Below are 15466 nucleotides of genomic sequence, written 5' to 3'. Positions count from 1 at the left end.
TTCAGGCCCCTCACTTATCTGGTCACATCCCTGTCCTCCCAGCATATAGCTCCTTCAAGTCAAGGCTTCCCAGCATGCTCTCTTCAAAATATTATTCCTTCCTGCAACCCTCAGATGCTTTCTGCTGTCAATTCTTACTTCTCCTGGCTCCCCCATCAAACCAACCAACCAAGCAGTCCTCTATTGCTCCTGAAGTTTCTCTGGAGCTTTCCATCCACTGACATAGTTCTTAATAGCATTTATAAGCTTGATTCCTACATGTACAAACCAATCACACCAACTGCAGGGAAGAATGAATGATACAGAAAACCCAAATTATTAACGTCTCTTCTGCCCCAATCAAACACTCAAGCCCTCCCAACTCATGAACCCTCAAGCCCATTACCCCACACAACTGACCAGTAAGCCAGTTCAGCCTCTCAACCTAATGCCTGAGAAAGCCAATCTGAGAATCAGCATCTGGCAAAGAAAAAGCAGGACCAGATAACCCTCTATACCTCATAAAACCCATGCACAATCAGACTTACAAACCAACTACACACTACACAAATATTCACCACTTTAGAGCCTTTTCCAAATTCCCCACCCACAACAGAACATCCATTTATCACATAAGCACAAACCTGTGATAGACTAATGATTTTGTCAGATCCTATTTACTCCAGGATAAATAATGAGAATGCAGCCTAGTAACTTTCATTTTTATCACAGCCAGCACATTTTTTTCCTTAACAACCAAGTAGGGTTTTAGTAAGACCAAAAAGGAATTCAGGTTTCAAGTGTCTCATGGCACACTGGCCTGGCCCTACACGCCCCATGCTACAGATACTCTCCACACTGACAGCTTTGTGCCAGTAAAGGGAAGGACAGACACCACCCCGATAGAGCAAGTTTTCACTGAATGCTTAACGGAGTATGTGATCTGGGGCTGTTTAATTCTGTTAAATAGCAAACCAATTTACAACACTCCCAGGAAACTTCAAATATACTCCAAACAGCCAGACATGGAAAAGGTCTTAGTTTATTCTTTCATGAAAAATCTGCACAAGCACCACAGATACAGTCACTGCAGAATCTTTACTCCTTCTGTGAATCAAAGAAAAAAGAAATTTAGTTAGCAACTACCTTTTAAAGCCTTTAAAAATTAACAGTACAAAGTCTTCAACAAACTCCAAAATTAATGACACTCATGCAGAACGAACATTAGTAACCTGGTCCATATTAAGTCTGCATAATCTTTCTTAACACAACGCAAGCATCAAGAAATAAAACATTCCAGTTAGTTAGGGATGAGACAAAAAACAAGTTATGAAAACAAAACCATGACACTGCTAGTTTTTAAAAGACACAACTCTTGAGAGCAACTGTAAATATACTTCTAAATCATTTCACATGCTTTAATACTGTCAACCAAAAAATCTAACAATCTAAACGAAAAGCTTCAATACCTGTTGTCCAATCTCCAGCTCACTGAATAGTGGCAGGGAAGGGAGAAAGGAGGGAAGAGGGAAAAGAAACATTTCGTTAATAGTCCCTTTGCAAACTCCTAAATAATCTGCATGCAATCAGGTACCTTAATGATTGTTTTATTCTTTGCAATTGTATATAGAGCACTCCCTAGATGCACTAATTGACTTTATTTTCCCCAATTTTGAGAACACTCTGCCTGATTTCTATGGTTCTTGGGCTGCCAATGCCCACTTTAGGAGCCTCAGCCCCTCTGCTCTGCTCAGCAACAACGTGCTGGGCATGTTAGCACCATCAGCAAACTTGAGAATCATCCCAGACTGAAGTCTAATTTGACCAAAGGGAGAGCTCTAAAGGATCAAGCAAGTCTTTTTTAAGACCTGTCTCAGGTTCAGTAATTTAAAAGCCACTATTCACAATCAACAAAAGTAGTGCAAATTAGTATTTTAAGAGACAGAACTCAGCTGATATAAAAATAGTTCAATCGCTTCTCAAACACGAGACTATTCTTTTAATTTAAAACTCTACAGCACCCAAAAGATGCAATTCCAACATGTGAACAAAAAGTAAGTTAAAAAGAACAATTACGATGCCTGACTTTTTACACATTGTCACCGCTGAGCACTAACACATGGCTGAATGAAGGAAACAATACGTAAAAACGGTCTTCAGATCTAGATCAGTACACAAGTATTGACTGCTTTTCAACTTCTGGAATTTCTGTCAACAGGTTTAGTAAGCCTCACAAACAGGGAGCAGTTCTAAGCAGCAAGCAGTTCCTCGGGCAGTCCGTTCACTCCAACTCCTCAGCACCAGGAAGCTGTCAGAGCCTGAGGCGGGCACCCCAGGTGTCCTGCCTGCTCTGCAGGAGTCGCGACGAGAGGAAACACACAGGGCTGTGACCTCCGCTGTTTCAAACCCTGCTAAGCCCCAATTCACTCTCCGCCCATCTTTCATGTTACATGTTTAGGCTGCTCACTGTACAAATATATTTAAATATCTGTGGGAAAAGCTTATCAAAGGTTTTGATGTGAATACTTCATTATCTTGGAAATTTTTCAATTAAAAAAAAGGGGGCATCAAGTAGAAAGCTGGAGATCAAATAATAAGTAATGGGACAGTAGAGAGATGGTGAAAGGCAGCTTTGGGTGGGTGCTCTGAGACAGAGGCTTTGCCAGATTTTCTGGACCAGTATATCAAGCTGCCAGTCAATCAACCAGTCTCCAAGAGAGACACTGCTCATGACTGGATCAGAGAACCCTTCCCAAGCCCTTATTAATGAAGTAAAGCCATTCATTTCCTGAGTATGTGATGCTCTGGAACATAGCAAGTGCCAATTAAAAGGGGCCACCTTCCTCCACTGGGCCACTTCACAACTTAACATGCATTTCTGAGTTTCCAAAGTAAATGTGATTTAAAGTTTCTCTCCTTTGCTCACAATATACTATTTTAAACCATAGCAGTAGTGTTATATAATAGACTATGCTACAAAACTCTCCTCTGAAAGCCAACATGCAAAGCATCAAAGCAAACTCAGTGAAGGTGATGCATTCATCCCCACACCGTGCTCACAATCTCAGTACCTGCTAGACACTTCATTTCTGATGAACAAGAATTCCAAGAAAGTAGAGGGAAAAGGCAAAAAAAAAAAAAGTTCACAGAACACTTAATTATTTGTTAATTTGACAACCCAACACCTTAATTCCATTCAACTACTTACAATTAGCTAGCCAAGCTGGTAAAAAGCTGAGAATTAAAATCACTCAAGTCCTGACTAACTGGAGAGGAAAGCAACGGAAAACCGTGCCACCTCTCCAGCATGCCAGGAAAACACGGGCCACATTGATTCAGCTGCTTCCTCAATCAGTTGCCAATTTTAAGAATGTCTGTCTTGGGAACCTAGAACCGCTCCCTCTTTACAAACCTTTGCAATTAGCAGTTAAGTGAAAACTTTCCTGGTAAGACTTGCAAGGCACCCACCAGGATCACTGAACCGATGTGGCCCTGTGCTGTGCTAATCTGTGAGCTAAGGGGTGGGCAAAGCTACTCTACTGAGGTGTCACGGTACTACGTTACGTGGCTTCTCAAAACAGGTTACCTTCTGTAATCCAGAAGAAGTGGGAAAAGAAGAAACATTAAGAAACGTTATTAAGAAAACAAAACCCCACTTTTCTACAAACTAAAAACCTGAAACTGACATTTCTGTATCTTCCTTGATAAACTATACCTTTTTGCCAGCACCAACATTGGCCTTTGCAGTCCCCCTGACTTTCTTCATTCTGTTCTTGCGTTCCTTTCGCTGTTTTCTTGAGGTCTTTTTCTTCTCATACAGGCCATGCTGAAAGAAAAATGTGTATATGTGTATATATGAACATACAACTTGCAAACATCAAATCATCCAACTCCAGGAATAAGCACGTCAAATCTCGACAGTCAAGTATCTTAGTAGAATGTATAGCTGGCTTGGCCCTCCACATCCGCTTTCTTTTGCCCCTATGTATTCAACCAACCTCGGATCACTGTACTGTAACTTTACGACTGAAAAAACATCTGAGTATAAGTGGACATTCAAACCAGTGTTCTTCAAGGATCAACTGTACTTCACTATGTACTTGGTATTCAGGAAATCACCCGAATTTTTTCATGGCTCCTATGAAGCTGAGTCCAAACTCAAGACATTTGGGAATAAACATTTCACTTCATGTAGGGTCAACCTACGGTTTCTAAATCCATCCCTCTACTGCCTGCCAGTTCCTACCTCCAGGAGCATGTCACCTGCTCTTCCAGACCCAGCTCAAAAGGCACCTCCTCAAATCCTGCAGACACCATTCTGAACCCCATACTCTATCTGTGCGTTTTCTGTCAACCACTGAAGAGTTATTTAGTGTGTTGTCCCTCCAGACTGCTTGCTCGTGCTCATTCTGCTGAACCCACAATGCCGTTAAAAAAGTGTCTTCAGCGGCAACTGAACAAATGAGAACACCTACTCTCGCAAGCCTGTGTTTGGGCTCGTTCTTCTTCGCGTAATCCAAGGAGTCGTAAATCATGCCGAAGCCAGTGGTCTTGCCACCACCAAAATGGGTTCTGAATCCAAACACAAAGATGACATCTGGTGTGGTCTTGTACATCTTGGCCAGTTTTTCCCGAATTTCTGTTTTAGGTACTGTTGCCTTTCCAGGGTGAAGAACATCAATGACCTAAGAAGAAATTATCAAGCTTAGTGTATACTACAATGAAATACATCTTCAAAACTGACTAACAACCAAACTTTGACGTACCCTTCCTTACCATTTGTTTCCGCTGAAGCAGTCGGTTGGTCATGAACTTCCTAGTCCGGATAGTTACTGTGTCGTTCTGAAAACATAACACTCGTTTTAATAGTTTTAATAACTAGTCAATCTTTTCCTGACCTTATTGTGATTTTCCAAGATCTAGAACTACAAGGTCCACATCAATAGCCGCTATCTGTGAACAGTTAATTAAAAACAAAGGAGTCACACGGCGTCAGTGCCAGGAAACCTTGAATAAAAGGGGAAAAAAAAGCACCAATTCCCATCTCCTCCTAACACACTTACTAGCAAACTGCCTAACTCACAGGTCACCCCAACACAAAAACAGTACCAAGAATATGTGCTCTACAGCCACACACTGAATCTGTAAAGGCTTACTTCGTTTTGTTACAGAAATCACTCTCCAGGTTTCTCAAACCCCAGATGTCTTGGCCCAGCTACTACTTTGTTGTGAGGACTGTCCCGTGCATTTCAGAACGTTTAGTAGCACATCCACTTCCTAATTGTAAGAATGTCTCCAGACTTTGCCAATTGTACCCTTAAAGACAAAAATCACCCCAAGTTCCACTTCTCTGGGGTGAAGCTGTGATTCTACAAATGTTATTGTCAGACCACCCTGTTTGTAGCAGCCCGCAGAGATCTGACAAGCATTGCACTATCTTCATGTAAACTACCCTTCTTGAATGACCAACTCTACATCCCACAAAAAACGTATTCCCTTCTGAATAGCCCCCCTGCTTTTACACAGTAACTACCAGAGAATGTGGGCATTCAGCATCTTTACACTAAAAACAAAAACTTAACCGGTAAGAAGAGCTCTCACGGTAAATTGATAGCTATTTCAACTACAGTTTTAAAAAACCACACCAAACTAAATCCACTTCAACAATGTTCAATTCCTTACAGTCGGGATCAAGTAAAAAACAGATCGAAGATGGAGCGGGGTTAAAAACCGGTGAACCTTCAAATGAGTCAACTAGTAATGGCATGGCAAGCTCCACACCCCGGGGCCTCCGTTTCCCCCTGTGAAACAAGAGAATCCATTCGGCCGACAGTAACTGTAGCTTACACGTAACAGTTTCACTCGTCGCAACTCGCCCGGGCGGTGCTGGCACCCTCTTCACCTCCTGGGCTGCCTTCACTGTCCAACCGCCTACCCCAAGTTGGGAGTGCAAATGTGATGTCTCTCTCTTCACCCCACCCCACCCACTAGACTCCACGAAGCCGAAAAACGCAGTAGGTACTCCCGCAATCCCCCATTCCTGGGACTCTTGAAAGCCCAACATGTCTAGGTAGACAGCACACAGCCTGGACTCCTCGCCGGCGGCTCCCACACCCTCGGCAACAGGTCTCCCCGGTCAGACTCGGCCAGGGAAGAGTAACCGGGCTTTGGGGGGGCTGTAACGCCAATGTCAGAACCAGGGGACGGAGGATGGCTCAGATATGCGGCGGATGGGTGCACGGGTCCGGAGAGACTCACCATGATGGCGGCTGATCTTCAAGCAGCCAGGAGGAAAAGAGGGCTAAACTTCTCCGGCCAATCATATCAACGCTCACGGAAGGTCCCCGGACCGCGCCGACGTGGGGGCGTGGCCGGACCCTGAGGCCGACCTCGCCAATGCCTGTTTGAAAGTGCTTAAGATCTGGACTCTGTAGTCTTTCGCCACACCCCCCAGAACGGATACTGGCCAATCCCGAGGGCGCACAATTTAGACTGAGTAGGTTTATGCTAGTACATGTTCCGCTTCTATTCATTATTTTGGACTGTCTGAAGTTAAAATTAAGTTAAACCAGATTAAAGTTAAATCCCCTCCACCCGCGTTAGCGGTTGGTAAAGCCGGAAGGCATCCTTGGCCGTCCTCTCGACCAGCCTCCTCGTTTTATCGCTGGGGAAACTGCAGAACTGACTCAAAACCTTTTGTTATTTCAAGTACGCAGAACTGACCGTTGCTATTATTTTTGTGAGATTAGAGAATCTGATTGTCTAAAATTTTTTCCAAAACTTTGTCTTTTCATGAAAATCTTAGTCCCTACAAAAGTGAGCTTTTTTTTTGGTAAATTAATTTATTTATTTTAATTGGAGGCTAATTAATTTACAATACTGTAGTGGTTTTTGCCATACATTCACATGAATCAGCTATAGGTGTACATGTGTCCCCATCATGAACCCCCCCCCCCGCCCCACCTTCCTCCCCATCCCAACCCTCAGGGTTAAAATTGAGCTTTTAATCAGTTCAGTTCAGTCGCTCAGTCGTGTCCAACTCTTTGCGACCCCATGAACCACAGCACGCCAGGCCTCCCTGTCCATCACCAACTCCCGAAGTTTACCCAAACTCATGTCCATTGAGTCTGTGAGGCCATCCAACCATCTCATCCTCTGTCGTCCCCTTCTCCTCCTGCCCTCAATCTTTTCCAGCATCAGGGTCTTTTCCAGTGAGTCAGCTCTTATCATCAGATGGCCAAAGTATTGGAGTTTCAGCTTCAACATCAGTCCTTCCAGTGAACACCCAGGGCTGATCTTTAGGATGAACTGGTTGGATCTCCTTGCAGTCCAAGGGACTCTCGAGTCTTCTCCAACACCACAGTTCAAAAGCATCAGTTCTTCAGTGCTCAGCTTTCTTTATAGCTTTTAATAAGTATTTGATATTTGAAATTTGTCCGTGTAGCAATAAAATTTTTTAAAAAATGCAGGTTCAGAAAGAGACAGACCAATAAACCAGGAAGAGATTGGAAATGGAACTTGAAAAATACAGCTCAGGCTTCGCGGCGGTTTCAACGAGGTGCCACCAGATGGCGGTATGGGGAGAAGGCGAGAAGCTGCGTGCCTGAAGCCTCTCTTGACAGACTCGCGCCAGCGAGTAGCGGAAGTGGGGGCGGGCACGTGGGGCGTGCTACGGTGGCCGAAAAAATGCCGCAGGTGTGTTAGCAACTGGTCAAGAAGCAGCCACGGGTGGTACGGAGAACATCGTATTTCTAATCCAGCTCCACAAATTTATAGAAGGGAGCCCCTGCAGCCGTCACCATGGTGAAGGAGCAGTTCCGGGAGACAGATGTGGCCAAGAAAATGTAAGATGGAACCAAAATCCCCAAAGGGCAGAGAAATTCGGGGTAAAGGAATCCAAGGTCAGGGGTCTTGGGTGTCGAAGCGTCATAGCTGAGGGTCAGTTGGAAGGAAAGGACCAAGAATCAGTGGGAGGTGTGGGCACAGCTCAGCAGTATCAGGTTAGATTAATGAGCATTGATTGGGCAGAGGGTATTTCAGCATCTGGGGAACAGCAGGCCAGGGGTGTTCCATTGGTTTTCGGCAGAGAATGGGAGATGTGGTGGGATCCTTGGCGATAACTTACACCTTGGGTCGAAGCTCGAGTTTTACTGAGGTCAGATGATGACTCCTTTCTGCGAATTTTTGGTCACTACAGCTTGGGAAGCAACCTGGGTCGGGGACTCATTTTGCTGCAGAACACGACACGGACGTAATATTTGTTGATCGAAAGAATGAAGTTACCAGGTAGAAAGCTGTGTCACAGGCACATGGATAGCAGTCTCAAAAATGAGATGAAATTTAATAGGTCACAGCCTCGCCTTAGAACTTCCAGTAAAGAAAGAAATCAATCGTTCTTGCAGGAGACACTTAGTTGAGGAATGTACTGTGTGCTGGGTCCGGTGATAGGCATTAGAGATGTGACATGAGGAAGATCTTACTGCTTAGTCTAGTTGGAGAAGGTAGGCAAGTCAACGGTTGAGCTAGACAAGTGCAAGGACAAGGGTTGGCACCAACGGGAAAGGGGTTCAGACTGAAGAAAGCAAACCAAACAGCCTTCTTCCAGGAGCATAGAGGAGGGAGACATTACAGTGATGAGAAGAAAGCTGATTTTGAAGCTTTGTTCCAGAGTCATCTTGCAGGCAGTGAGGAGTTTTTTTTGGTCAACTAAAGTATAGTTGATTTACAATGTTGTGTTAGCCGGTTATATGCATGTGTGCTCAGTCACTTCACTCGTGTCTGACTCTTTGCGAACTGCCTGGATGGTCTAACCCATCAGGCTCCTCTGTCCATGGGCTTCTGTAGGCAGGTATACTGGAGTGGGTTGTGTGCCCTTCTCCAGGGGATCTTCTGGACCCGGGGATCGAACCCACGTCTCCTGCAGTTCCTACAATACAGACAGATACTCTTTTTTAGAACCTGTAAGGGAAAAGAATCTAAAAAAGAATATGTATATGTAATCTAAGAAAGAATATATATGTATAAAATAACATAATATGCCTATAATAGATAAAAGAAACTATGTATAGTATCTGTTAAAGAATCTAAAAAATATACCTTTTATTATATATATAATATTAAGTATACATTTCTGTGCCATACAGTAGCTTCTTGTTGGATATCTATTTTAAATATAGTAAGTGTATATTTTCATGTCAAACTCCTAATTTATCTCCACCACCACCACCTGCCCCTTTGGTAACTATAAGTTTGTTTGCTGTGTGTGTGGGTCTGTTTCTCTTTTGTAAATAAGTTCATTTGTATCTTTTTCTCCCCCACGTATAAGCAATATCATATGACATTTGTCTTTCTCTGTTTAGCTTACTTTACTTAATATGATAATCTCTAGAGCCATCCATATTACTGAAAATGGCATTTTTTTTTTATGGTGTGTGTGTGGTTTCTGTGTATATGCATACACACACCACGTCTTATCCATGCATCTCTTGATGGACTTTTAGGTTGCTTCCATGTCTTGGCTATTGTCAATAGAGCTGCAGTGAACACTGAGGTGTAGCTTTTCAAATTGTGGTTTTCTCCAGATATATGGCCAGGAGTGGGCTTGCTGGATCATTCAGTAACTCTTTTTAGTTTTTAAAGGAACCTCTGTACTTTTCTCTCTACTGGTTGTACCAATTTACATTCCCACCAACAGTGAATGAGGGTTCCTTTTTCTCCACACACTCCCCAGCATTTATTTGTAGAATTTTTGATGATGGCCATTCTCTCGGTTGAGGGGTGTGAAACTGACAGTTTTGGTAGGGATGGGTAAGGGAGAAATGAGACTGATGCACAGAATTTCTTGCTTGGGTGACTGTGGAGGTTGCCATTCACTGGAATGGGAAACGTGCCTCTTTCCTGGATAAAGTATCCCAGGTGGTCCCTGCAAACCCATCCCAACCCCCAACTATATTCAGATGTAGATATAATCTGTTTTCCTCTGACCACCTGAGTGACTCTATTAAAATGCAAATTAGATCCTTGACACTTCAGTGTGAACTCTTCAAGCATCTTTCCCTTGGACTAACATTTAAATTGCCTGTCAGAGTTCCCAAGCCCTCCTAAAGCTGGTCTTTGCATACCTCACTGACTTTTTCTTGTACCATTAGCTTTCTGTGCTCTACACAACTGGTTTCATTTGGTGCTTTCAAAATGCCAGGCTTGAGCCAGCTCTAGAACCCTTGCCCTAGTTAAGCTGTACTTCCTATGCATGGCTTCTTGATCATCTTATGACTGGCTCCCTCTGATTCAGAATTGAGCTGAAATGTCAATTTTCCAGACTTTCTGACCACATAACATAGTCTTGTCAAACTGTCCCCTACGCTTCAGTTTTTTCAGTCTTTGCATCTATTCACTTTTGTGAATCTGTTTGTTTATTCTCTGTCTTGCCCTCCCTGAAACTGAGCCCCATGTTGGCAGGGAGTTTGTCTTGTCTAACCTGTACCCTCAGCCCCTCAGGATGGTGCCTGGCACATCGTAAAGCCCCAGCTTGTTGGGAAAATGAACAAAGGAACAGATCTGGGAGAGGAAGTGCCAAGTTTAGGTACTTGTGTAACTGTCCAAAGGAGATGTGTGTATGCTCTCCGGCTGAGTCGGAATAATTGGCCTCCAGATAGAGATTAGACAGACACCACTCGGGAAGAAGGTGTAGAGTGCAAGGAGGAGTGGGGTTGTAAGGTGAGGAGGTCCCAGGTAAGGAGAAAAGCCAATATCTAAGAGAGAGCAGTAGAAGAGGCCACAAAAGAAACAAGATGTAACAGCCAGAGAGGGGAAAAGACTCAAAGCATGGATGGTGTTACCAAAGCCAAGGGAAGAAATTACTGCAAGATAAGGGGTGAAGAGGTTACTGCCAGTGCTACAGAGAGACGTTAAAATGAGCAATTCTTCCTGGATTGAGCAGCAAGGAGGTAGGTACAACTGAGGCGCACCATCCTCAGATAATGAAAGTGAGAACAAGTCAGCAGGATGAAGGAACATTTAGTAATGAGAGAGCAGAGCCTGTCAGGCGTGGGAAGGATAAGGTTGCTTATGGTGGGTCACATGCAAAAATGCTCTTCCTGGTAAGTGGTTTTGATGTAACTGTTCCCCTATCTCTTTCCATTCCAGAAGCCACATCTGTTTTGGAATGAAGTCAGCCGAGGAGATGCGCCAGCAGGCTCACATCCAGGTTGTGAGTAAGAACCTGTACAGCCAGGACAACAACCATGCCCCACTGCTCTACGGGGTGCTTGACCACAGGATGGTAAGACCTGCTGCCCCTCGTGGTTCCATGTGTTTTGACTGGCTGGTGAAACTGGTGACTTACCAAACAGGAAGAAGCCAGGTCTTCCTTCCACCTCCCCGCTTCCCCAGCACATCTCAGGGGCTCCAGCCTTCCTTGGTCCAGGGAACATGAATACCCTGCCCCTTGCCAGGTGATTCTGACTCTGGGTCCCCTGGCCACCTGTGAGGGCTCGTCCCAGTTTCCTCTCCACTGGTCTCCACTGACTATTGATCATGCTTTTATCCACAGGGTACAAGTGAGAAGGACCGTCCTTGTGAAACCTGTGGGAAGAACTTGGCCGACTGTCTGGGCCACTATGGGTACATTGACTTGGAATTGCCATGTTTTCACGTGGGGTACTTCCGAGCAGTTATCGGCATCTTACAGGTAAGCATGTATGTGTGCATCTCCATACAGTAACTTCATCTCCCTGGAAGTTACTGATCCAGGGACATGAGAGTGAGCTTGGTGGGGGATACATGTAGGGAACGTTTTTATACTAAACATGCAATATTTGTTTTGTTTGAGGGGTTTGGTGTTTTGTTTTGTTTTGTTTGGCATAATATTTCATCCTGCAATAAGTTAAATTGCTATAAGATTCTTTTTGCTTGATTTTCCTTGAGTACGTGGTAGATATATATTGTAAAAAATAATAATTCAAGCAATACAAACACAAGATAATTCAAGCACGAGAAAGGGAATAAAGCTAACAAAAACCCCACCTGCCGGCTATGGCTACAGCCAGCATTCTGGTGAACATGGCCTGCCTCTAAGAGTGTCTTCCTGTAGATCTGTGCATAGAGTTAAGTGTCCTAGACAAGGGGTGGATACAGCTTTTTTTAAAAAAAAATACTTTTTCATCCTCTCATCCTTTTATCTATTTTGTTTAATTTTCAAAAGATGATCTGTAAAACCTGCTGCCACATCATGCTGTCCCAGGAGGAGAAGAAGCAGTTTCTGGATTATCTAAAGAGGCCCGGCCTGACCTACCTCCAGAAGCGAGGGCTGAAGAAGAAAATCTCTGACAAGTGCCGGAAGAAGAACACGTGCCATCACTGTGGCGCCTTCAACGGTGAGCCAGATGCACATCTTGTCTTTCATCACGATGGCAGTTTCTGTAACTGCATTTCCTAGATCGTGAGCTCAGGCCAGCCTAACCAAGAACCTGATTTTTCCAACCATGGTAAAATGCACTAACTCTTACAGGTACTGTCAAGAAATGCGGCTTACTGAAGATAATCCACGAGAAGTACAAGACTAACAAGAAAGTGGTAGATCCCATCGTATCAAGTTTCCTTCAGTCTTTTGAAACCGCCATAGAGCATAACAAAGAAGTAGAGCCTCTCCTGGGAAGGGCACAGGTGAGCCTACCCCTGCCTGCCTCCCTCTGTCTCCATCACACGTTGTCTCCTCACCCTCTGGGTACACCCTTCCTCCGGAACAGGAGGTCCACTGGGGTTAGATCTCTGGGGATACTCCGCTTGACAGGTGTTCACCTGGCGCTCAGTTTATTGTGAGCTATCCTCGTAACTAACACATGTTTAATTACATAGATAGCATGTTACATTTTCATCGTAAAAGATTGTAAAAGCATAGCTGTGTACAGCATGCACTGAGGGATCCTATTTCTCACATGGATGCGGCATTAATAGAATTTGCATGTAATTTCCATTGCTTTACTTGGCACAAACTTAATTAGTAGGATTTTATGAAGTGTCTTGTTCTGCCTTGTTCTGAATTCGATTAGTATTTAAGTCACATGGTACCTTCTAGAATTGATAGTATACAAAACTAACAATTAAGTGGCTACTGAGTACCAAACTGTCAGACCTGTGGGAGCGTCTGGAACCACAAAGCAGTGGGTCTGCACCCAGGAATCCCATGGTTTTAAAGGTGTCGTAGGTCATTAATCTATGAAAACATAGCCAGTACCATGGGACACAGTGCTGACTGTCACAGGGGTGGAGAGGAAAGGACGGAGTGGGGAATCTGGGGGCTTGGTCAGGGAGGACTGTGAGGAAAGGTGTGGTTTGTTGTGGTCCTTAAACCTGAGTAGGGTTTAGAGAGTCTAGGGCAGTGAGCCTGCCATGTCCAGGAGGCTGTGTTGGGGCTCCTTCTGAAGCCAAGGTTCTGTTTGAAAGTCCCAGCATTTTGCTAACAAAAGCACCTTGCAGTTAGTGACTGCTGTTACCTTCCGGTGTCGTTCCAAGTTCTTTCCATGGATCGCCTCATATTTTATCCTAACAGCAACCCTGTGAGGCCACATCGGCCAAGATAATAGTGAGTGGTGGATGGGCAATCCTCGCGGAGACCATTGGGGCGCAAGCCTGTGCTGGAGAAAAGACAGACAGCTGAACCCACTTTGTCGAGGTCCTTCCACTCTGGAGAATGTGGAGCCATTAAGGTTTTAAGCAAGGGAGAGACATAAATAATGACATTTTAGAACAGCCTGACTGCTCAAAAGACACCGTAACAAAAATGGAAAACCAGGTCACAAGCTGGGAGCAAATACTCACCTTTCATGTGTCTGACAAAGAACTCTCATGTCCGGAATATAAAGCCCTGATTTTTAAAAGCAGAAGCAAGACTTGAATCGGCACTTCACAAAAGGTTATATTCAAACAGCCGATCAATAGATGAAAAGTTGTTCCACATTATAAGTCATCAGGGAAGTATTAATTAAAACACACACCCCCTCAGAAAAATTAAATGTAAAACAACTGAAAACCAAGTGCTGGCAAGGATCTGAAGCAACTGGCACTCCTGCATTGATAGTAGCCTTGTAAAATGTTTCCACCACTCTGAAATTCCTTACAAAGTAAGACCTACACTTACCATGTGATCTAGCAGCTTTATTCTTGGGTATGTACCCAAGAGAGACAAGTGCATACGTCCCCAGAAATATTTGTGCAAGTATGTTCATTGTAGCTTCATTAATTAAAGCCAGAATTAGAAGCAACCCAGATGCCTGTCAACAGGAGAATGTGCAAATTGTCATAGATCCACGCAGTGGAATACTGTCCTGGAATGAAAGAATCAAGCTGACACACCCAGCCTGGCTGAATCTCGGAATCCTACTGAGAGGAGGCAGCCTTATATGAGAGTCCAAAGGGTGTGATTGCATTTAGATCAAGTCCAGGAACAGGCCAGACTGATCTGAGGTGACGGCTTAGTACTAGTGAGAAAGGGGTATCGGGGTATTTTCTGGAGAGGGGCACATATTCTTTATCATGATTTGAATGGTGGTGTATGTGTACCTGTGTGAAAATTTACCCATCTCTTTAAGATTTGTGCAGTTTACTGTAATATATAAGTTATGCCTTGATTTGGGGAGTGAGATGTAGAAAGAAAGCAGGTCCTGACCCTGGGCAGTGATAGTGAAGCCAGAGGTCAGAGTGTGCAGTCAGAATGGATAGTAACTGATGACAAGCCACGGTGGCAACGGGTGTGAGAGGAGGCGGCCAGATGCACTGGCGTCTGGAAACTTGGCCATCCCCCTGGAGATGGAGGAGGGCACCAGCCGTGCGTCCCAGTGGAGACGTCTTCAAGCTCCTGCAGAGGAAGTGAAGGTGCAGACTGAGAAAGCTGATCTTGTCCTCCTACCAGCGTGAGTGTAGAGGAATTCTCCCCTCCAGGCTGACAACTGTGCAGAAAGCGTTCAGTGAGTCTGAGGGCTGCCCAGCCCTCCTGGGTGTGGCCTTAGTTGCAGCCTCCTGTGCATTCCCTCTGCTACCCCCCCAGATCAGCCTCCCTGACTCCCGTCACCACTTTCCCCTGCCAACTCTCTGCCTGGGCCCCTGAGGCCACTGTCCTTACATGCAGAGGACCAAGTCTCCTCTGCTCCCCATACCCTCTGCAGTAGAATGGTCTAGGGCCTAGGAGGCATCTTGTTTGGAAAAGTCTCTTAAGTCAGAGGTCCCCAACTTCCAGGCCGTGGACCAATCAATGCCTCCTTCAAGATCAGCAGTGGCATTAGATTAGAAATAAAGCACACAATAAATTTAGTGTGCTTCAATCATCCCAAAATCAGTCCCTGGTGCCAGAAGGTTGGGGACCACTGTCCTGAGTGACTGGGCCCAGGAGACCTCCTCCCACTTAGGAGTCTAGTGCGTCCAGCTTGCCTCTTTGTGTCCCCCACTTTCACCACCTCCCTGTCCACACCAGCCCATGTGACCCAGGTGGCAC

The 15466-nt window shown here is 44.7% G+C and overlaps 2 protein-coding genes across 10 annotated transcripts in view; one reads left to right on the top strand and one right to left on the bottom strand.

Annotated features, from left to right (window-relative positions):
- Nucleotides 1-1003: 1003 nt before the first annotated feature.
- Nucleotides 1004-6327, bottom strand: RPS24 (ribosomal protein S24). 9 transcript variants are annotated; one of them, XM_043926389.1, is made up of 8 exons: nt 6238-6327; nt 4756-4821; nt 4455-4664; nt 3695-3805; nt 3566-3568; nt 3051-3068; nt 1449-1470; nt 1004-1240 (listed from the first exon to the last, which is right to left on the bottom strand). In XM_043926389.1, exons 1-6 carry the CDS (start codon nt 6238-6240, stop codon nt 3063-3065), a joined length of 399 nt encoding a protein of 132 aa, XP_043782324.1. In that variant the 5' UTR covers nt 6241-6327; the 3' UTR covers nt 1004-1240; nt 1449-1470; nt 3051-3062. The 9 variants fall into 9 exon arrangements, with proteins under 9 accessions (XP_043782324.1, XP_043782323.1, XP_043782328.1 ...); XM_043926388.1 differs by having other exon boundaries at nt 1004-1086; XM_043926393.1 differs by lacking the exon at nt 3051-3068.
- A 1303-nt stretch (nt 6328-7630) lies between these two features.
- The window catches only part of POLR3A (RNA polymerase III subunit A), a 47295-nt gene continuing 39459 nt past the window's right edge, over nt 7631-15466 (top strand). The window contains exons 1-5 of the mRNA XM_043926100.1: nt 7631-7823; nt 11125-11260; nt 11531-11668; nt 12182-12353; nt 12488-12642. Coding sequence (XP_043782035.1) covers nt 7780-7823; nt 11125-11260; nt 11531-11668; nt 12182-12353; nt 12488-12642 — 645 coding nt within the window. The 5' untranslated portion in view covers nt 7631-7779. The remainder of the gene's footprint in view (nt 7824-11124; nt 11261-11530; nt 11669-12181; nt 12354-12487; nt 12643-15466) is intronic.

The sequence above is a fragment of the Cervus elaphus genome, chromosome 15 (genome assembly GCF_910594005.1).
Source record: "Cervus elaphus chromosome 15, mCerEla1.1, whole genome shotgun sequence".
Classification (NCBI taxonomy): domain Eukaryota; kingdom Metazoa; phylum Chordata; class Mammalia; order Artiodactyla; family Cervidae; genus Cervus; species Cervus elaphus.
The sequence above is the reverse complement of the archived record's forward strand: the minus strand, read 5'-3'. Positions and strand labels throughout refer to the sequence as shown.